Raw genomic sequence first — 22,962 nt, 5'->3', positions numbered from 1 at the left:
TCCAGATGATAGAAGGGAGCTTTATCTTCATTTCCACTACAGGCTAAGCTCTGCTTTTTGCCTCTAAGTTTTAGCGGGAGAAAATCCAAGCACCTGCTCCTGCGTGTGCAAGTCAATGGAGAGTCAGAGCCGAGCTCCGTGTGGGTCCCAGTTTGGGTATCTGTGAAGGAAGTGGGGGCTGAACTAAATTTTTTAACTACATATTTTCTCTGGAATATTTCCAATACATAGTTTCTATAGTATATACAGATATATATATATTTTTTTTATCTCCCTAAGGACTTTCTGAGAAATATCCAAGGAAGTATATTTTTATCTGACCTCTATGACAAATGGCTCGGTGTTATTGATCAAGGCAACAAAGAGGAAAAGATAACTGCAGCCAAGAGGTAATGGTGCCATAATTACTCTACTCTGGTCACATCTCCAAAATACAGCCAACATACTATTAGGAAAACATTGGCTTACGTTTTGCAGCTTTGCCCACTATAATCATGACCAACGCCAAAGAGTTTCAATTCTTCACACCCATGGGGCCCAACTTCAGAATAGAGGCACGCTTTAGGGCTATTATTGTTCTTCTCCTGATCTTATTAATCTGGACTCCTTGGCCGTTTGACACCTTCTGGATCCATGAAACTTGTAGACGAAATTCCCTGGTTCAAGACACATGCAAGAGCATCAACTGCCAGGGGTATGACCTTAAAAGTCTGTCAAACATTTAACTAACCAGAGAAGTGTTTATCTGGCTCAGGAACTGAATTCAGTGCAACAATTTTGTCTACATTCATGCCTGGAACTCTGCTAGAGCGGGTTGTGTGCTAGATATACAAGGATGTATCCTGTTCCCTGTCTCTGTTTTTCCAACCTCCTAAGTGGAATCACTTGCCTAATTTAAAAGTGTGTTTTTCTGACCTTAGGCTTTTAGCCCAGCTGCCAAGAGCAAATGTTGTTCTCTTGCGATACCTTTTTGGAGTGCTATACAACATTGAGCAACATTCCTCATCCAATCAGATGACAGCTTATAATTTATCCGTTTGTATGGCCCCAAACGTTCTTTACCCACCTGATTCCGGCACCTTGGAATTGGAATACAACTTGATAAGAAAGGTAATGAGAGCTCTCATTTTTGTCCCCCAGGGGGTAGAATCCCTACTTTGAACCGGACATGTGCAGTAGTAACTCTGACGGATGGAACTTTGTGAAGTGCACATTTTCATTAGGCCCCTGTGGAGTGGCAGAGTTCTTTATGCTACTCTGGCGGGGTCTGGGAAGGGGTGTCGTTAAACGGGAAACTCGGAGCAGTCGAGTCACTTCTTCCCCCTCCAGGAGACTAAACACTAGACTGACTAAAGGAGAGAGAGAAGAGTCATGTGATACGATAGAAAAGAACCTGGGCTTTGGAGCTTCACCAGTCAAGGTTCAACTCTCAGCCTAATCCCTGAGGGAGTCGTAACCTTGGGCAAAGCCATGGTTTCCTCACTACACAATGGCGACAACAGCCAGCTCCTCCGGTCATCACTGGCACATCCTGGGTGGCTTGGGCAATATGAGCCCCCATGGCTCCAAACACATTTGCCTTCCTCTGCCAATTGTGGCTCATCTAGAAAAGTACTCGGCTACTATTTCACCTCTGCTACGTCATATAGAAACTAGCAAGAGATTCCAGAATATCCTAATAAGATGACAGGTCTTCCCCAAGCTCACCCAGAGAGAGCCAGCATGAGGCAAAGCAATGCGTGAGAAGGGACTGAAGTTAGACAGACAGATACGTTTTCTCTCCAGCTGTGTGGGTTTTCCCTCACAACCCCACCAAAATCCCTGCTTCCCAACTTTATGATACTTCTTAATTTAAGAAATGGTTTTCTTAAGTTGTCGTTCATACTTTATAAAATTTCATAAGATGGTATATATCAGTTACAGCTCAGTAAAACTGGAAACAAAATTTAAAAGCAAAAAATAAGTAAACTTTAATAAGGTAGGCTACTTTGAAAATTATCCTTGTTTATTTATATTTTGATATGTATTTATTTGAGAGAGGGAAAGAGAGAGCGTGAGCGGGGCAGGGGCAGAAGAAGAGGGAGAGGGAGAGGGAGAAGCCCAAGCCCATTCCCCGCTGATCACGGAGCCCAAAGTTGGCTCCATGTAGGGCTGGATCTCACCACCATGAGATAGTGATCTCCGCCGAAATCAAGAGTCAGACGCCCAACAGAGGGGCCCCGAAATTTATCCTAGGCTTAAAGACGTAACCACTGATCCCAAAATGTTAGCTCTTAAACTAGGCCACGTATTATAACCTTAGCCCACGGATGGGCAGTATTTTAAAATGTGTACCCAAAGTACACGGGAAAGTATCACTCTTTCTAAGTTATTTCTGAGAGAACTCTGGTTTCTATGTGTTTCTGTTTTTTTGTGTTTTTTTTAAACTTTTATTTATTTACTTGACTGAGAGAGACACAGCGAGAGAGGGAACACAAGCAGGGGGAGTGGGAGAGGGAGATGCAGGCTTCGCGCTTAGCAGGGAGCGCGATGTAGGGCTGATCCCAGCACCCTGGGATTATGACCTGAGCCGAACGCAGATGCTTAACCGACTGAGCCACCCAGGCGCCCCTGGTTTCTACATATTTTTATCAACTCTGAATTTTTCTGAGAAGTCCTTCCCATTTTTTCTTAGATCCAAGGTCTGTATACAAAATGTGATTTATAACTATGCCCTATGGAAAAGAGCACCCCATTCTTGTCTTTTTGTGTTACAGATTTGTTTTGTACAATTTCTCATTGAAAATTGCCTCAGGATATTTGGAGAAGACATCACTTCCCTCTTGGGCGAGAACTCAATGAGTCGTGCTAACAGCGAGAAGGCTGCAGGTACCGGGAGAAATTTAATTGGCTTTAGTGAGAAGCAGAGAGCAAGGTTACCAGGGGTCATGGGAGATGCTTAGACAGAGCTGTTCTGGAGCACAGAGCATCGCCAGGGCAAGGATTTCCATGTGCTCCTTCTTCCGAAGGCTGGCTCACAGGTCAAGGGAGGTTCCACACTGTTGTGAGACCAAAGAAAGGATAAGATGAGGTGTCTGACTTCAAGAAGTTTCTAGTGTAGATCATAAGGGCATTAGGACTCATCATGGTATGCTACAGTGTTTAGGAATTTTTTCTAACAAAGCTCTAAATGGGTATAACATCATACATATATATATAGTTATATATATATAATGAGATACTTATACTATATAAATATGTAATCAATATATATATATATTTATGTATATAAGATGTGCTCTGGTTGAAGCCAGAGCAAGGGGCCTTTCTTCCACTTCCTCCTCTTTTGGCTCAGGGGCTCTTGAGGCACCACAGGATTCCAGTGCCCTTTGAAGCGGGTTGAAAAGAACTGGCATCATTGAGAAAAAAGGACTTGACTTGATGTCAAAAAACCTCTCCAGAGTGTAAAGTCCTGTGCCCCATTTACCAGCTATATTATCTTTCGCCAGTTATTCCAGCTCAGCATCAGTTTATACATCTCTAAAATGTGGATAAAAATAATGTCTAAATCTTAGAATTGTGGTAAACACTAAATAAGATGATGGATGGAATCCACAAAAAGCCATTAATAGGACTAGGAGAAGTGCCCCTGAGACTAGAGCTAGTACGATTTGAGCCTAGCTAATCACAGCTACCTGGCAGCAGTCCACCTTAGAAGGTAGACTTATGATTCAGAACCTGGAGACACGTATCATCAATCCCTCCATATTTCTGACATTTCTTGGTTTTATGATGCTTACCACATTGCTTTGAGGAAATCTTTAGGACAATACAAGTCATCAGGAATTAAGATGAGTCTGGGGCGCCTGGGTGGCTCAGTCATTAAGCGTCTGCCTTCAGCTCAGGTCATGATCCCGGGGTCCTGGGATCGAGCCCCGCAACGGGCTCCCAGCTCTGAGGGAAGCCTGCTTCTCCCTCTGCCCCTCCCCCTGCTTGTGTTCCCTCTCTCGCTGTCTCTCTCCCTCTGTCAAAATATAAATAAAATCTGTAAAAAAAAAAAAAAAAAGGAAAAAGAAGGTTCAGCGTATTAAACAACAACTACTACTAGTACTCTCTCTTCTTCCTTAGACTCCGGCCCTATGACTGTGACAAGCCGTTCTTTCAGAGCCAGGGCCTTTTGTCGGGGTTGCAGCACTTGCAGGCACACCCAGTGCACAGCCCCACCTTCCGCAAAGCCAGTACAGCTCTTTGGAGTTTCGCTCATGGATATGTGTTATAAAGACAACCTTCCCTTCCCAATTCTGGTAGGTCATCTCCTTTGGTCTTCTATAGCCCTCCTGAGGAGGGGACACTCTGAGAGGCCACGTGTCCTCATCCAAATCTATCCTCAAATGGAGTAGTCATTAGACAGCCCCTGGTTTTGGCTGAGAAGCTCTGTTACTGTTATTTCAAGGAACAGAATCTGACTTAGTTCCAGCAGAGTCATGAGGCAAATACAACAGGAAAAGACATTCTTGTCCATTCCACCTGGGTCTTGTTTTCACAAAGACCCACCGAGGCTTATTCAGATCAGTCAAAATGGACTCTGTGTATGTGAGTCTCTGAGAGTCCACCTCATCTTCACACTCTCCCTTCATTGCCTTCCTGCACTCACATGAGTCTCAAGTCTCCTTCAGCGGAGTCTACTCAGTCTAACAACTGCAAACATCTGACACAAGCATAGACTCATCCTCTGGCAAATAGGAATCTGTTAATCCTAACAGAGTATGTCAAATGGAAGCCACAGAGTTTGGCCTGTGTTATCTCAAACTGCTGTAGTGAATTGTCAGTGTGGACATTCACTGAGTATTCGGTGTCTCTGCAAGCACTGTGCGAGATGTAGGGAACGTTCTGCTAGCTATGAAGAAATGTATCATTTTAGCTAGCATGTTACCTGCTAGCTACTACCCCAGGTCCTTGCATCACAGGAAATTTAGGGGCTTGCTAGGATTATCATCCTCCGCACTGCCTAAAGGAATCAGAAAAGCCTCAGTACAGGATGCATGTGCCCCAGCTCACACAATATATAATTAGCATAATAGACTTCAGATCCATTGGATTCCCTGAGTCCAGCCCTTATTAAGTTTCTACACAGCAAGGAAAGGATATGAAGTTACAGCAAAAGACAATGAAAGACTCATGAGAAGGGAGGGTAATCAGAGAAGGAGAAGAGAGTTTCTGAGCCTGACTTTAAAACAGGGAAGGAAATAGAACAAGTAGGAATGGAGTATACAGTCACTTAAAGAGAAATAAACAAATGGGAAATGAGTATTCCCTAAATAGACTTCCATACTTGGGGAAGAGCATCTATGTAGGGAATAATGAGAAAGAAATGCTAAATTAGGAAACAGACGGTGATTCCCCAAAGGCCTTGAAGCGGAGAAGTTTGATTTAAAAGTGGAAACTCAGTGGACAGGAAAATCTGATTAAAAGAAGTTTTTAAACTGTTTCACTGTATGATTGTAAAATGGATATTTGGGTCAAAACTATATAGAAAGACACTGAAAAAAAGAAACCAATCTAAATTGACTTTACTCCTTCCCACTCTAAAACAGTGTACCATTATATTCCCGTGCTCTTTCAAAATGCAGGCAAGCTTGTGCTCTGCGTTTGTGGATATGAGATGCCATATACTTTTCTTTTCTTCCTACAGGATATGCTTTCCTTTATTAATCAAAAAGGGCCCCTCACAGAAGGCATATTCAGCAAATCAGCCAATATAAAATCCTGCATGGTCCTAAAGGAGAAACTAAATTCTGGGGTCAAAGTGAACCCGTACAGCGAATCTGTTCATGTGGTCGCATCCGTCTTAAAGGTAGGGAAGGTTCTAGCATTATCCACACACGAGTAACTGAAGCTATGAGGCACACTTTAGTCCTTCAACAAGACTCCTCAAGAACCATAAAGGGCATAATAGATTAAGAACCTGACAAGCTAAAAAACCCTTGAGAAAATCAAAATTTAAGGAAGCTACTTTAGGATTTAAAAGCCCCATGTATTAGAAATACTTTGTTTTCACTACACACCGCCCTCCCCACTTTCACTCCTAAAGACTCCATGCAAAATACTAATACTGAAATGACTACTAGTCATGATAATAAATTTCAAAATACGCACCGATACATACACACTGTTTACCCATGCAAACATCCTCACCCCCCTCCTAATGAAGGCAAACTTTCCAAAAGAAATAGAACAGGGAAAGAATTTAATCCATCCACCTTGGCACTTATGTACAGCTCTGAACAACCCTATGTTAACGTAGTAATGACTACAGTCGTAGAATCTCAGTCACATTTCGTCTTCCCTTGTCCCCCGTTAATGTTCGAAGATGTGATCAATAGCAAAGTCCAGAAATGACTTAGGTAACCACTCCTACACTGCGGTCATAGTGATATCCAGTAGTAATATACATATAGGCATCAGGAGACAGGAGAGGAATGATGATACACTAGGTAGCAAGATGAGTGTTGCCCTCTGTAAGGTGTACACATGGAATCCATTTTCTAGCAAGAGTTAGGAGGTTCTTTCCTGATTCCGTGTTATAAGCACCGACTAGGAAGAGGGTGAGCACTTGTGGGGAGAGTGCTTAGACATTTCTAAACTTTTCTCTTCTTGAAGTTGACGGATCTTGGTGGAGAATGAGACTCTGCAACCTTGGCCTTGATACTATCATGGCAAACTAACTGGATATTGTCCTAAACTAGAAATGAATCTATCCTCAGGACCACAGTGAGTCTGCCATTGGACTCTCGACTTTTAGACAGTTAAGAAAAGGAAGAATGAAGCAATTGTGAGAGTAGCTTTCTTCCAGGGAGCACGCATACCCCGAGTGAGAAGACCTACTTCTTTCCTAATATGTGTGCCAGAGCCCACCTGTTTGTGTTTTGATTGTTTCAGGCCTTTTCTTGCTAGAATTAAGAGCTAGCAGTGTGCCTAAAACAAGCAACATGGGTATGTGTATTTCTGTCCAAGAAGCTAATAGGATTTAGGATGGTCTATAGCCAGACGCTGTCAGTTTGTGGTACTTTGCAAAAAAAGCACACATACAAAATAAGTTCCAGATGATACAAGGGAGCTTTATCTTCATTTCCACCACAGGCTAAGCTCTGCTTTTATGCCTCTAAGTTTTAGCGGGAGAAAATCCAAGCACCTGCTCCTGCGTGTGCAAGTCAATGGAGAGTCAGAGCCGAGCTCCGTGTGGGTCCCAGTTTGGGTATCTGTGAAGGAAGTGGGGGCTGAACTGAATTTTTTAACTACATATTTTCTCTAGAATATTTCCAATGCATATTTTTCTATAATATATACACATATTTTTTTTTATCTCCCTAAGGACTTTCTGAGAAATATCCAAGGAAGTATATTTTTATCTGATCTCTATGACAAATGGCTCGGTGTTATTGATCAAGGCAACAAAGAGGAGATGATAACGGCAGCCCGGAGGTAACGATGCATAATTACTCTACTCTGGTCACATCTCCAAATAATACCCAACATACTATGAGGAAAACATTGGCTTACATTTTGCAGCTTTGCCCACTATAATCATGACCAACGCCAAAGAGTTTCAATTCTTCACGCCCATGGGGGCCAGCTCAGAATAGAGGCACACTTTAGGGCTATTATTGTTCTTCTCCTGATCTTATTAATGTGGACACCTTGGCCGTTTTACACCTTCTGGATCCATGAAACTGGTAGACAAAATTCCCTGGTCCAGGACAGATCAAGAGCAACAACTGCCAGGGCTATGACCTTAAAAGTCTGTCAGACATTTAACCAACCAGGCAAGTGTGTATCTGGCTCAGGAACTGAATTCAGTGCAACAATTTTGTATACATCCATGCCTGGAACGCTGCTAGAGCGGGTTGTGTGCTAGATATACAAGGATGTATCCTGTTCCCTGTCTCTGTTTTTCCAACCTCCTAAGTGGAATCACTTGCCTAATTTAAAAGTGTGTTTTTCTGACCTTAGGCTTTTAGCCCAGCTGCCAAGAGCAAATGTTGTTCTCTTGCGATACCTTTTTGGAGTGCTATACAACATTGAGCAACATTCGTCATCCAATCAGATGAAAGCTTATAATTTATCCGTTTGTATAGCCCCATGCGTTCTTTACCCACCTGATTCCGAAAGCTTGGAATTGGAAGACAACATGATAAAAAAGGTAATGAGAGGTCTCATTCTTGTCCCCCAGGGGGTAGAATCCCTTCTTTGAACCGGACATGTGCAGTAGTAACTCTGACGGATGGAACTTTGTGAACTGCACATTTTCATTAGGCCCCTGTGGAATGGCAGAGTTCTTTATGCTACTCTGGCGGGGTCTGGAAAGGGGTGTCGTTAAACGGGAAACTCAGAGTGGTCGAGTCACTTCTTCTCTCTCCAGGAGACTAAACCTAGACTGACTAAAAAAGAGATAGAAGAGTCGTGTGATACGATAGAAAAAACCTGGGCTTTGGAGCTTCACCAGTCAAGGTTCAACTCTCAGCCTAATCCCTGAGGGACTCGTAACCTTGGGCAAAGCCATGGTTTCCTCACTGCACAATGGCGACAACAGCCAGCTCCTCTGGTCATCACTGGCACATCCTGGGTGGCTTGGGCAATATGAGCCCCCATGCCTCCAAACACATTGGCCTTCCTCTGCCAATTGTGGCTCATCTAGAAAAGTACTCGGCTACTATTTCACCTCTGCTACATCATACGGAAACTAGGAAGAGATTCCAGAATATCCTAATAAGATGACAGGTCTTCCCCAAGCTCACCAAGAGAGCCAGCATGAGGCAAAGCAATGCGTGAGAATGGACTGAAGTTAGACAGACAGATACATTTTCTCTGCAGCTGTGTGGGTTTTCCCTCACAACCGCACCAAAATCCCTGCTTCCCAACTTTAAGATACTTCTTCATTTAAGAAATGGTTTTAAGTTTTTGTTCATACTTCATTAAGTTTCATAAGATGTTATACATCAGTTACAGCTCAATAAAACTGGAAACAAAATTTAAAAGCAAAAAATAAGTAAACTTTAATAAGGTAGGCTACTTTGAAAATTATCCTAGTTTTATTTATTTTTTGATATGTATTTATTTAAGAGATGGAAAGAGAGAGGATGAGTGGGGCAGGGGCAGAGGAAGAGGGAGAGGGAGAAGCCTAAGCCGATTCCCCGCTGAACACGGAGCCCAAAGTTAGCTCCATGTGCGGCTGGATCTCACCACCATGACATCGTGATCTGCGCCGAAATCAAGAGTCAGACGCCCAACTGAGGGGCCCAGAAATTTATCCTAGGCTTAAAGATGTAACCACTGATCCCAAAATGTTAGCTCTTAAACTAGGCCACGCATTATAACTTTAGCCCACTGATGAGCAGTATTTTAAAATGTGTATCCAAAGTACACGGGAAAGTATCACTCTTTCTAAGTTATTTCAGAGAGAACTCTGGTTTCTATGTGTTTTTGGGTTTTTTTGTTTTTTCCTTAAACTTTTATTTATTTACTTGACTGAGAGAGACACAGCGAGAGACGGAACACAAGCAGGGGGAGTGGGAGATGGAGAAGCAGGCTTCACGCTGAGCAGGGAGCCTGATGTAGGGCTGATCCCAGCACCCTGGGATTATGACCTGAGCCAAACGCAGACGCTTAACCAACTGAGCCACCCAGGCGCCCCTGGTTTCTACATATTTTTATCAACTCTGAATTTTTCTGAGAAGTCCTTCCCATTTTTTCTTAGATCCAAGGTCTGTATAGAAAATGTGATTTATAACTATGCCCTATGGAAAAGAGCACCCCATTCTTGTCTTTTTGTGTTACAGATTTGTCTTGTACAATTTCTCATTGAAAATTGCCTCAGGATATTTGGAGAAGACATCACTTCCCTCTTGGGCGAGAACTCAATGAGTCGTGGTAACAGCGAGAAGGCTGCAGGTACCGGGAGTAATTTAATTGGGTTTAGTGAGAAGCAGACAGCAAGGTTACCAGGGGTCATGGGAGATGCTTAGACAGAACTGTTCTGGAGCCCAGAGCATCGCCAGGGCAAGGATTTCCATGGGCTCCTTCTTCCGAAGGCTGGCTCACAGGTCAAGGGAGGTTCCACACTGTTGTGAGACCAAAGAAAGGATAAGATGAGGTGTCTGACTTCAAGAAGTTTCTAGTGTAGATCATAAGGGCATTAGGACTCATCATGGTATGCTATAGTGTTTGGGAATTTTTTCTAACAAAATTTTAAATGGGTGCTATATATCTATATATATATATACAACACCATACATATATATGTAGTTATATATATATATATAATATATAATTAGATACTTATACTATATAAATATAACAATAATATATATATTTATGTATATTAGATGTGCTCTGGTTGAAGCCAGAGCAAGGGGCCTTTCTTCCCCTCCCTCCTCTTTTGGCTCAGGGGCTCTTGAGGCACCACAGGATTCCAGTGCCCTTTGAAACAGGTTGAAAAGAACTGGCATCATTGAGAAAAAAGGACTTGACTTGATGTCAAAAAACCTCTCCAGAGTGTAAATTCCTGTGCCCCCATTTACCAGCTATATTACCTTTGATCAGTTTTTCTAGCTCAGCATCAGTTTATTGATCTCTAAAATGTAGACAAAATAATGTCTAAATCTTAGAATTGTGGTAAAGACTAAATAAGATGATGGATGGAATCCACAAAAAGCCATTAATAGGACTAGGAGAAGTGCCCCTGAGACTAGAGCTAGTACGATTTGAGCCTAGCTAATCACAGCTACCTGGCAGCAGTCCACCTTAGAAGGTAGACTTTCGATTCAGAACCTGGAGACACGTATCATCAATCCCTCCATATTTCTGACATTTCTTGGTTTTATGATGCTTACCACATTGCTTTGAGGAAATCTTTAGGAAAATACAAGTCATCAGGAATTAAGATGAGTCTGGGGCGCCTGGGTGGCTCAGTCATTAAGCGTCTGCCTTCAGCTCAGGTCATGATCCCGGGGTCCTGGGATCGAGCCCCGCATCGGGCTCCCTGCTCCGAGGGAAGCCTGCTTCTCCCTCTGCCCCTCCCCCTGTTTGTGTTCCCTCTCTCGCTGTCTCTCTCCCTCTGTCAAAATATAAATAAAATGTGTAAGAAAAAAAAAAAAGGAAAAAGAAGGTTCAGCGTATTAAACAACAACAACTACTACTACTAGTACTCTCTCTTCTTCCTTAGACTCCGGTCGGAAGACTGTGAAAAGCCATTTTTTCAGAGACAGGGCCTTTTGGTGGGGCTCCGGCACTTCCCAGCACACCCAGTGCACAGCCCCACCTTCCGCAAAGCCAGGACAGCTCTTTGGAGTTTCCCTCATGGATGTGTGTGATAAAGACAACTTGCCCTTCCCAATTCTGGTAGGTCATCTCCTTTTGGTCTTCTACAGCCCTCCTGAGGAGGGGAAACTCTGAGAGGCCACGTGTCCTCATCCAAATCTATCCCCAAATGGAGAAGTCATTAGACAGCCCTTGGCTTTGGCTGAGAAGCTCTGTTACCGTTATTTCAAGGAACAGAATCTGACTTACGTCCAGCAGAGTCGTGAGGCTAATACAACAGGAAAAGACTTTATTATCCATTCCACATGGGTCTTGTTTCCACAAAGACCCACCGAAGCCTGTTCAGATCAGTCAAAAAGGACTCTGTGTATGTGAGTCTCTGAGAGTCCACCTCATCTTCACACTCTCCCTTCATTGCCTTCCTGCACTCACATGAGTCTCAAGTCTCCTTCAGTGGAGTCTACTCAGTCTAACAACTGCAAACATCTGACATGAGCATGGACTCATCCTCTGGCAAATAGGAATCTGTTAATCCTAACAGAATATGTCAAATGAAAGCCACAGAGTTTGGCCTGTGTTATCTCAAACTGCTCTAGTGAATTGTCAGTGTGGACCTTCACTGAGTATTCGGTGTCTCTGCAAGCACTGTACGGGATGTAGGGAACGTTCTCCTAGCTATGAAGAAATGTATCATATTAGCTACTTTGTTACCTGCTAGCTACTACCCCAGGTCCATGCATCACAGCAAATTTAGGAGCTAGCTAGGATTATCATCCTCCACACTTCCTAACCGATTCAGAAAAGCCTCAGTACAGGATGTATGTGCCCCAGCTCACACAATAGATAAGTAGCATAATAGACTTCAGATCCATTTTATTCCCTGAGTCCAGCCCTTATTAAGACTCTACACAGCAGAGAGAGGACATGAAGATAGAGCAAAAGAGAATTTAAGACTCATGAGAAGGGAGGGTAATCAGAGAAAGAGAAGAGAGTTTCTGGGCCTGACTTTAAAAGAGGGAAGGAAATAGAACAAGTAGGAAAGGAGTATAGAGTCACTTAAAGAAAAATAAACAAATGGGAAATGAGTATTCGCTAAATAGACTTCCATATTTGGGGAAGAGCCTCTACATAAGGGAATAATGAGAAAAGAATGGTAAAGTAGGAAACAGATGGTGATTCCGCAAAGGCCTTGAAGCATAGAAGTTTGATTTAAGAGTGGAAACTCAATGGAAAGGAAAATCTGATTAAAAGAACTGTTTAAATTGTTTCAGTGTATGACTGTCAAATGGATATTTGGGTAGAAAGTATATAGAGAGACACTGAAAAAAAAACAATCTAAATCGACTTTGGTCCTTCCTGCTCTAAAACAGTGTACCAGTACATTCCCCTCCTCTTTCAAAACGGAGGCAAGCTTGTGCTCTGCGTTTGTGGATATGAGATGCCATATACTTTTCTTTTCTTCCTACAGGGTATGCTTTCCTTTATTAATGAAAAAGGGCCCCTCACAGAAGGCATATTCAGAAACTCAGCCAATATAAAATCCTGCCATGTCCTAAAGGAAAAACTGAATTCTGGGGTCAAAGTGAACCCATACAGCGAATCTGTTCATGTGGTCGCATCCGTCTTAAAGGTAGGGAAGGTTCTAGCAGTATCTACACACGAGTAACTGAAGCTATGACTGGTGTCCTTCATCAAGACTGCTCAAGAACAATAATGGGCATAATAGATTAAGAACCTGACAAGCTGAAAAACGCTTAACAAAATCAAAATTTAAGGAAGCGACTTTAGGAGTTAAAAGCCACATGTGTTAGAAATACTTTCTCTTTTCACTACACACCGCCCTCCCCACCTTCACTCCTAAAGACTCCATGCAAAATACTAATACTGAAATGACTATTAGTCATGATAATAAATTTCAAAATACGCACCGATACATACACAGTTTACCCATGAAAACATCCTCACCACCCTCCTAATGAAGGCAAACTTTCCAAAAGAAATACAACAGGGAAAGAATTTAATCCATCCACCTTGGCACTTATGAACAGCTCTGAACAACCCTATGTTAACATAGTAATTACTACAGTCATAGAATGTCAGTCGCATATGGTCTTCCCTTGTCCCCCGTTAATGTTCGAAGATGTGATCAATAGCAAGGTCCAGAAATGACTTAGGTAACCACTCCTACACTGGGGCCATAGTGATATCCAGTAGTAATATACATACAGGCATCAGGAGACAGGAGAAGAATCATGCTACACTAGGTAGCAAGATGAGTGTTGCCCTCTGTAAGGTGCACACATGGAATCCATTTTCTAGCAAGAGTTAGGAGGTTCTTTCCTGATTCCGTGTTATAAGCACTGACTAGGGAGAGGGTGAGCACTTGTGGGGAGAGTGCTTAGACATTTCTAAAGTTTTCTCTTCCTGAAGTTGATCGATCTTGGTGGAGAATCAGACTCTGCAACCTTGGCCTTGATAATATCATGGCAAACTAACTGGGCAATTGGCATAAACTAGAAATGAATCTATCCTCAGGACTACAGTGAGTCTGCCATTAGACTCTCGACTTTTAGACAGTTAAGAAAAGGAAGAATGAAGCAATTGTGCGAGTAGCTTTCTTCCAGGGAGCACACATACCCAGAGTGAGAAGACCTAGTTCTTTCCTAATATGTGTGCAAGAGCCCACCTGTTTGTGTTTTGATTGTTTCAGGCCTTTTCTTGCCAGAGTTAAGAGCTAGCACCTTGTCTAAAACAAGCAACATGGGTATGTGTATTTCTGTCCAGGAAGCTAATAGGATTTAGGATGGTCTATAGCCAGACCCTGTCAGTTTGTGGTACTTTACAAAAAAAAAAGCACTCACACAAAATAAGTTCCAGATGATAGAAGGGAGCTTTATCTTCATTTCCACCACAGGCTAAGCTCTGCTTTTATGCCTCTAAGTTTTAGCGGGAGAAAATCCAAGCACCTGCTCCTGCGTGTGCAAGTCAATGGAGAGTCAGAGCCGAGCTCCGTGTGGGTCCCAGTTTGGGTATCTGTGAAGGAAGTGGGGGCTGAACTGAATTTTTTAACTACATATTTTCTCTGGAATATTTCCAATACATAGTTTCTATAGTTTATATTTATGTATAGATATATATATATATATATATTTTTTTTATCTCCCTAAGGATTTTCTTAGAAATATCCACGGAAGTATATTTTTATCTGACCTCTATGACAAATGGCTCGGTGTTATTGATCAAGGCAACAAAGAGGAGAAGATAACTGCAGCCCAGAGGTAATGATGCCATAATTACTCTACTCTGGTCACATCTCCAAAATACACCCAACATACTATTAGGAAAACATTGGCTTACATTTTGCAGCTTTGCCCACTATAATCATGACCAACGCCAAAGAGTTTCAATTCTTCACACCCATGGGGCCCAACTTCAGAATAGAGGCACGCTTTAGGACTATTATTGTTCTTCTCCTGATCTTATTAATCTGGACTCCTTGGCCATTTGACACCTTCTGGATCCTTGAAACTGGTAGACAAAATTCCCTGGTTCAAGACACATGCAAGAGCATCAACTGCCAGGGCTATGACCTTAAAAGTCTGTCAAACATTTAACTAACCAGAGAAGTGTTTATCTGGCTCAGGGACTGAATTCAGTGCAACAATTTTGTCTACATTCATGCCTGGAACTCTGCTAGAGCGGGTTGTGTGCTAGATATACAAGGATGTATTCTGTTCCCTGTCTCTGTTTTTCCAACCTCCTAAGTGGAATCACTTGCCTAATTTAAAAGTGTGTTTTTCTGACCTTAGGCTTTTAGCCCAGCTGCCAAGAGCAAATGTTGTTCTCTTGCGATACCTTTTTGGAGTGCTATACAACATTGAGCAACATTCGTCATCCAATCAGATGACAGCTTATAATTTATCCGTTTGTATAGCCCCAAGCGTTCTTTACCCACCTGATTTCGACACCTTGGAATTGGAAGACAACTTGATAAAAAAGGTAATGAAAGCTCTCATTTTTGTCCCCCGGGGGTAGAATCCCTACTTTGAACCGGACATGTGCAGTAGTAACTCTGACGGATGGAACTTTGTGAAGTGCACATTTTCATTAGGCCCCTGTGGAGTGGCAGAGTTCTTTATGCTACTCTGGCGGGGTCTGGGAAGGGGTGTCGTTAAACGGGAAACTCGGAGCAGTCGAGTCACTTCTTCCCCCTTCGGGAGACTAAACACTAGACTGACTAAAGGAGAGAGAGAAGAGTCATGTGATACGATAGAAAAGAACCTGGGCTTTGGAGCTTCACCAGTCAAGGTTCAACTCTCAGCCTAATCCCTGAGGGAGTCGTAACCTTGGGCAAAGCCATGGTTTCCTCACTACACAATGGCGACAACAGCCAGCTCCTCTGGTCATCACTGGCACATCCTGGGTGGCTTGGGCAATATGAGCCCCCATGCCTCCAAACACATTGGCCTTCCTCTGCCAATTGTGGCTCATCTAGAAAAGTACTCGGCTACTATTTCACCTCTGCTACGTCATATGGAAACTAGCAAGAGATTCCAGAATATCCTAATAAGATGACAGGTCTTCCCCAAGCTCACCCAGAGAGAGCGAGCATGAGGCAAAGCAATGCGTGAGAAGGGACTGAAGTTAGACAGACAGATACGTTTTCTCTCCTGCTGTGTGGGTTTTCCCTCACAACCCCACCAAAATCCCTGCTTCCCAACTTTATGATACTTCTTCATTTAAGAAATGGTTTTCTTAAGTTGTCATTCATACTTTATAAAGTTTCATAAGATGGTATACATCAGTTACAGCTCAGTAAAACTGAAAACAAAATTTAAAAGCAAAAAATAAGTAAACTTTAATAAGGTAGGCTACTTTGAAAATTATCCTTGTTTTATTTATTTTTTGATATGTATTTATTTGAGAGAGGGAAAGAGAGAGCGTGAGCGGGGCAGGGGCAGAAGAAGAGGGAGAGGGAGAGGGAGAAGCCCAAGCCCATTCCCCGCTGAGCACGGAGCCCAAAGTTGGCTCCATGTGGGGCTGCATCGCACCACCGTGAGATCGTGATCTGCGCCACAATCAAGAGTCAGACGCCCAACTGAGGGGCCCCGAAATTTATCCTAGGCTTAAAGACATAACCACTGATCCCAAAATGTTAGCTCTTAAACTAGGCCACGCATTATAACTTTAGCCCACGGATGGGCAGTATTTTAAAATGTGTACCCAAAGTACACAGGAAAGTATCACTCTTTCTAAGTTATTTCTGAGAGAACTCTGGTTTCTATGTGTTTCTGTTTCTTTGTGTTTTTTTTAAACTTTTATTTATTTACTTGACTGAGAGAGTCACAGCGAGAGAGGGAACACAAGCAGGGGGAGTGGGAGAGGGAGAAGCAGGCTTCCCGCTGAGCAGGGAGCCCGATGTAGGGCTGATCCCAGCACCCTGGGATTATGACCTGAGCCGAACGCAGACGCTTAACCGACTGAGCCACCCAGGCGCCCCTGGTTTCTACGTATTTTTATCAACTCTGAATTTTTCTGAGAAGTCCTTCCCATTTTTTCTTAGATCCAAGGTCTGTATACAAAATGTGATTTATAACTATGCCCTATGGAAAAGAGCACCCCATTCTTGTCTTTTTGTGTTACAGATTTGTCTTGTACAATTTCTCATTGAAAATTGCCTCAGGATATTTGGAGAAGACATCACTTCCCTCTTGGGCGAGAACTCAATGAGTCGTGGTAACAGCGAGAAGGCTGCAGGTACCGGGAGTAATTTAATTGGCTTTAGTGAGAAGCAGACAGCAATGTTTCCAGGGGTCATGGGAGATGTTCTGGAGCCCAGAGCATCGCCAGGGCAAGGATTTCCATGTGCTCCTTCTTCCGAAGGCTGGCTCACTGATCGGGGGAGGTTCCACACTGTTGTGAGACCAAAGAAAGGACAAGATGAGATGTCTGACTTAAAGAAGTTTCTAGTGTAGATCATAAGGGCATTAGGACACTTCATGGTATGCTACAGTGTTTGGGAATTTTTTCTAACAAAATTCTAAATGGGTTCTCTCTCTCTCTCTATATATATACACATATATATATATAACATCATATATATGTAGTTATATATATATAATATATAATTAGATACTTATTCTATATAAATATATAATCATAATATATATATTTATGTATATTAGATGTGCTCTGGTTGAAGCCAGAGCAAGGGGCCTTTCTTCCCCTCCCTCCTCTTTTGGCTCAGGGGCTCTTGAGGCACCACAGGAATCCAGTGCCCTTTGAAACGGGTTGAAAAGAACTGGCATCATTGAGAAAAAAGGACTTGACTTGATGTCAAACAACCTCTCCAGAGTGTAAATTCCTATGCCCCCATTTACCAGCTATATTATATTTGGCCAGTTATTCCAGCTCAGCATCAGTTTATTCATCTCTAAAATGTAGATAAAAATAATGTCTAAATCTTAGAATTGTGGTAAACACTCTATAAGATGATGGATGTAATCCAAGAAAAACCCATTAATAGGAGTAGCAGAAGTGCTCCTGACACCAGAGGTAGTATGATTTGAGCCTAGCTAATCACAGCTACCTGGCAGCAGTCCACCTTAGAAGGTAGACTTTCGATTCAGAACCTGGAGACACGTATCATCAATCCCTCCATATTTCTGACATTTCTTGGTTTTATGATGCTTACCACATTGCTTTGAGGAAATCTATAGGAAAATACAAGTCATTAGGAATTAAGATGAGCCTGGAGCACATGGGTGGCTCAGTTGTTAAGTGTCTGCCTTCAGCTCAGGTCATGATCCGGGGGTCCTGGAATCGACCCCCGCGTTGGGCTCCCTGCTCTGAGGGAAGCCTGCTTCTCCCTCTCCCCCTCCCCCTGCTTGTGTTCCCTCTCTCGTTGTCTCTCTCCCTCTGTCAAAATATGAATAAAATCTGTAAAAAAAAAAAAAAAAAGGAAAAAGAAGGTTCAGCATATTAAACAACAACTACTACTACTAGTACTCTCTCTTCTTCTTAGACTCCGGCCGGAAGACTGTGAAAAGCCATTTTTTCAGAGACAGGGCCTTTTGGTGGGGCTCCCGCACTTGCCAGCTCACCCAGTGCACAGCCCCACCTTCCGCAAAGCCAGGACAGCTCTTTGGAGTTTCCCTCATGGATATCTGTGATAAAGACAACCTGCCCTTTCCAATTCTGGTAGGTCATCTCCTTTTGGTCTTCTATAGCCCTCCTGAGGAGCGGAAACTGAAAGGCCAAGCGTCCTCATCCAAATCTATCCCCAAATGGAGAAGTCATTACATAGTCCCTGGCTTTGGCAGAGAAGCTCTGTTACTGTTATTTCAAAGAACAGAATCTGATTTAGGTCCAGCAGACTCATGAGGCAAATACAAAAGGAAAAGACATTCTTGTCCATTCCACTTCTGTCTTCTTTCCACAAAGACCCATGGAGGCCTGTTCAGATCAGTCAAAATGGACTCTGTGTATGTGAGTCTCTGAGAGTCCACCTCATCTTCACACTCTCCCTTCATTGCCTTCCTGCTCACATGAGTCTCAAGTCTCCTTCAGCAGAGTCTACTCAGTCTAACAACTGCAAACATCTGACACGAGCATAGACTCATCCTCTGGCAAATAGGAATCTGTTAATCCTAACAGAGTATGGCAAATGAAAGCCACAGAGTTTGGCCCGTGTTATCTCAAACTGCTGTAGTGAATTGTCAGTGTGTACATTCACTGAGTATTCGGTATCTCTGCAAGCACTGTACGGTATGTAGGGAACGTTCTGCTAGCTATGAAGAAATATATCACCTTAGCTAGCATGTTACCTGCTAGCTACTACCCCAGGTCCATGCATCACGGCAAATTTAGGGGCTACCTAGGATTATCATCCTCCGCACTGCCTAAACGAATCAGAAAAGCCTCAGTACAGGATGTATGTGCCCCAGCTCACACAATAGATAAGTAGCATAATAGACTTCAGATCTGTTGGATTCCCTGAGTCCAGCCCTTATTATGTTTCTACACAGCAGGGAGTGGACATGAAGATAGAGCAAAAGACAATTTAAGACTCATGAGAAGGGAGGGTAATCAGAGAAGGACAAGAGAGTTTCTGAGCCTGACTTTAAAAGAGGGAAGGAAATAGAACAAGTAGGAAAGGAGTATAGAGTCACTTAAAGAGAAATAAACAAATGGGAAATGAGTATTTCCTAAATAGACTTCCATACTTGGGGAAGAGCTTCTATGTAGGGAATAATTAGAAAAAAATGCTAAAGTAGGAAACAGATGGTGATTCCCCAAAGGCTTTGAAGCAGAGAAGTTTGATTTAAAAGTGGAAACTCAGTGGATAGGAAAATCTGATTAAAAGAAGTGTTTAAAATGTTTCAGTGTATGACTGTAAAATGGATATTTGGGTAGAAAGTATATAGAGAGACACTGAAAAAAAAAAAAATCTAAATTGACTTTAGTCCTTCCAGCTCAAAAACAGTGTACCATTACATTCCCCTCCTCTTTCAAAACGGAGGCAAGCTTGTGCTCTGCGTTTTTGGATATGAGATGCCATATACTTTTCTTTTCTTCCTACAGGATATGCTTTCCTTTATTAATCAAAAAGGGCCACTCACAGAAGGCGTCTTCCGCAAATCAGCCAATATAAAATCCTGCAGAGTCCTAAAGAAAAAACTAAATTCTGGGGTCAAAGTGAACCCGTACAGCGAATCTGTTCATGTGGTCGCATCCGTCTTAAAGGTAGGGAAGGTTCTAGCATTATCCACACGTGAGTAACTGAAGCTATGATTGGTGTCCTTCATCATGACTGCTCAAGAACTGTAATGGGCATAATAGATTAAGAACCTGACAAGCTGAAAATGCTTGAGAAAATCAAAATTTAAGGAAGCTACTTTAGGAGTTAAAAGCCCCATGTGTTAGAAATACTTTCTGTTTTCACTACACACCGCCCTCCCCACCTCCACTCCTGAAGACTCCATGCAAAATACTAATACTGAAATGACTACTAGTCATGATAATAAATTTCAAAATACGCACTGACACAAACACACTGTTTACCGAAGCAGACATCCTCACCACCCTGCTAATGATGGCAAAGTTTCCAAAAGAAATAGAGCAGGGAAAAAATTTAATCCATCCACCTTGGCACTAATTAACAGCTCTGAACAACCCTATGTTAATGTAGTAATGAGTACAGTCTTTGAATCTCAGTCACATTTGGTCTTTCCTTGTCCCCCGTTAATGTTCGAAGATGTGATAAATAGCAAATGACTTAGGTAACCACTCCTACTCTGGGACCATAGTGATATCCAGTAGTATACATGTAGGCATTGGGAGACAGGAGAAGAATGATGATACACTAGGTAGCAAGATGAGCGTTGCCCTCTGTAAGGTGCACACATGGAATCGATTTTTTAGCAAGAGTTAGGAGGTTCCTTCCTGATTCTGTGTTATCAGCACCGACTAGGAAGAGGGTGTGCACTTGTGGGTATGGTGCTTAGACATTTCTAAAGTTTTCTCTTCCTGAAGTTGACGGATCTTGGTGGAGAATCAGACTCTGCAACCTTGGCCTTGATAATATCATGGCAAACTAACCGGACAATTGTCCTAAACTAGAAATGAATCTATCCTCAGGACCACAGTGAGTCTGCCATTAGACTCTCGACTTTTAGACAGTTAAGAAAAGGAAGAATGAAGCAATTGTGAGAGTAGCTTTCTTCCAGGGAGCACACATACCCCGAGCGAGAAGACCTAGTTCTTTCCTAATATGTGTGCAAGAGCCCACCTGTTTGTGTTTTGATTGTTTCAGGCCTTTTCTTGCTAGAATTAAGAGCTAGCACTTTGTCTAAAACAAGCAACATGGGTATGTGTATTTCTGTCCAGGAAGCTAATAGGATTTAGGATGGTCTATAGCCAGACCCTGTCAGTTTGTGGTACTTTGCAAAAAAAGCACACACAAAAAATAAGTTCCAGAGGATAGAAGGGAGCTTTATCTTCATTTCCACCACAGGCTAAGCTCTGCTTTTATGCCTCTAAGTTTTAGCGGGAGAAAATCCAAGCACCTGCTCCTGCGTGTGCAAGTCAATGGAGACTCAGAGCCGAGCTCCGTGTGGGTCCCAGTTTGGGTATCTGTGAAGGAAGTGGGGGCTGAACTGAATTTTTTAACTACATATTTTCTCTGGAATATTTCCAATAAATATTTTCTACAATATATATACATATTTTTTTATCTCCATAAGGACTTTCTTAGAAATATCGAAGGAAGTATATTTTTATCCGATCTCTATGACAAATGGCTCAGTGTTATTGATCAAGGCAACAAAGAGGAGAAGATAACTGCAGCCCAGAGGTAATGATGCCATAATTACTCTACTCTGGTCACATCTCCAAAATACACCCAACATACTATCAGGAAAACATTGGCTTACGTTTTGCAGCTTTGCCTACTAAAATCATGACCAACGCCAAAGAGTTTCAATTCTTCACACCCATGGGGTCCAGCTTCAGAATAGAGGCATGCTTTAGGGCTATTATTGTTCTTCTCCTGATCTTATTAATGTGGACTCCTTGGCCATTTTACCCCTTCTGGATCCATGAAAGTGGTAGACGAAATTCCCTGGTCCAAGACAGATGCTAGAGCATTGACTTCCAGGGCTATGACCTTAAAAGTCTGTGAAACATTTAACTAAGCAGAGAAGTTGTTATCTGGCTCAGGAACTGAATTCAGTGCAACAATTTTGTATACCTTCATGCCTGGAACTCTGCTAGAGCGGGTTGTGTGCTAGATATACAAGGATGTATCCTGTTCCCTGTCTCTGTTTTTCCAACCTCTTAAGTGGGATCACTTGCCTAATTTAAAAGTGTGTTTTTCTGACTTTAGGCTTTTAGCCCAGCTGCCAAGAGCAAATGTTGTTCTCTTTCGATACCTTTTTGGAGTGCTATACAACATTGAGCAACATTCGTCATCCAATCAGATGACAGCTTATAATTTATCCGTTTGTATAGCCCCAAGTGTTCTTTACCCACCTGATTCCGGCAGCTTGGAATTGGAAGACAACTTGATAAGAAAGGTAATGAGAGGTCTCATTCTTGTCCCCCAGGGGGTAGAATCCCTACTTTGAACCAGACAAGTGCAGTAGTAACTCTGACGGATGGAACTTTGTGAAGTGCACATTTTCATTAGGCCCCTGTGGAGTGGCAGAGTTCTTTATCCTACTCTGGCGGGGTCTGGGAAGGGGTGTCGTTAAACGGGAAACTCGGAGCAGTCGAGTCACTTCTTCCCCCTCCAGGAGACTAAACACTAGACTGATTAACGAGAGAGAGAAGAGTCGTGTGATACGATAGGAAAGAACCTGGGCTTTGGAGCTTCACCAGTCAAGGTTCAACTCTCAGCCTAATCCCTGAGGGACTCGTAACCTTGGGCAAAGCCATGGTTTCCTCACTACACAATGGCGACAACAGCCAGCTCCTCCGGTCATCACTGGCACATCCTGGGTAGCTTGGGCAATATGAGCCCCCATGCCTCCAAACACATTGGCCTTCCTCTGCCAATTGTGGCTCATCTAGAAAAGTACTCAGCTACTATTTCACCTCTGCTACGTCATATGGAAACTAGCAAGAGATTCCAGAATATCCTAATAAGATGACAGGTCTTCCCCAAGC

The 22,962-nt window shown here is 42.7% G+C and overlaps 2 protein-coding genes across 2 annotated transcripts; both read left to right on the top strand.

The window, feature by feature from the left end:
- The first annotated feature begins 946 nt into the window (after window positions 1–946).
- On the top strand, window positions 947–7,302 carry LOC135363400 (rho GTPase-activating protein 20-like). Its single transcript, XM_064583946.1, has 4 exons — window positions 947–1,110; window positions 2,757–2,868; window positions 4,108–4,283; window positions 5,672–7,302. The coding sequence occupies exons 1-4, from the start codon at window positions 1,015–1,017 to the stop codon at window positions 5,867–5,869; spliced, it is 582 nt and encodes a 193-aa protein (XP_064440016.1). The 5' UTR covers window positions 947–1,014; the 3' UTR covers window positions 5,870–7,302.
- Window positions 7,303–16,951: 9,649 nt separating this feature from the next.
- Window positions 16,952–22,364, top strand: LOC135363399 (rho GTPase-activating protein 20-like). The gene is made up of 3 exons (XM_064583945.1): window positions 16,952–18,495; window positions 19,879–20,040; window positions 21,540–22,364. Exons 1-3 carry the CDS (start codon window positions 18,454–18,456, stop codon window positions 21,651–21,653), a joined length of 318 nt encoding a protein of 105 aa, XP_064440015.1. The 5' UTR covers window positions 16,952–18,453; the 3' UTR covers window positions 21,654–22,364.
- The last annotated feature ends 598 nt before the right edge of the window (window positions 22,365–22,962 follow it).

The sequence above is a fragment of the Mirounga angustirostris genome, unplaced genomic scaffold (assembly GCF_029215605.1).
Source record: "Mirounga angustirostris isolate CCGP_5_RB_7025 unplaced genomic scaffold, mMirAng1.0.hap1 SCAF_172, whole genome shotgun sequence".
Classification (NCBI taxonomy): domain Eukaryota; kingdom Metazoa; phylum Chordata; class Mammalia; order Carnivora; family Phocidae; genus Mirounga; species Mirounga angustirostris.
This window is presented reverse-complemented; position numbering and strand designations above follow the sequence as displayed.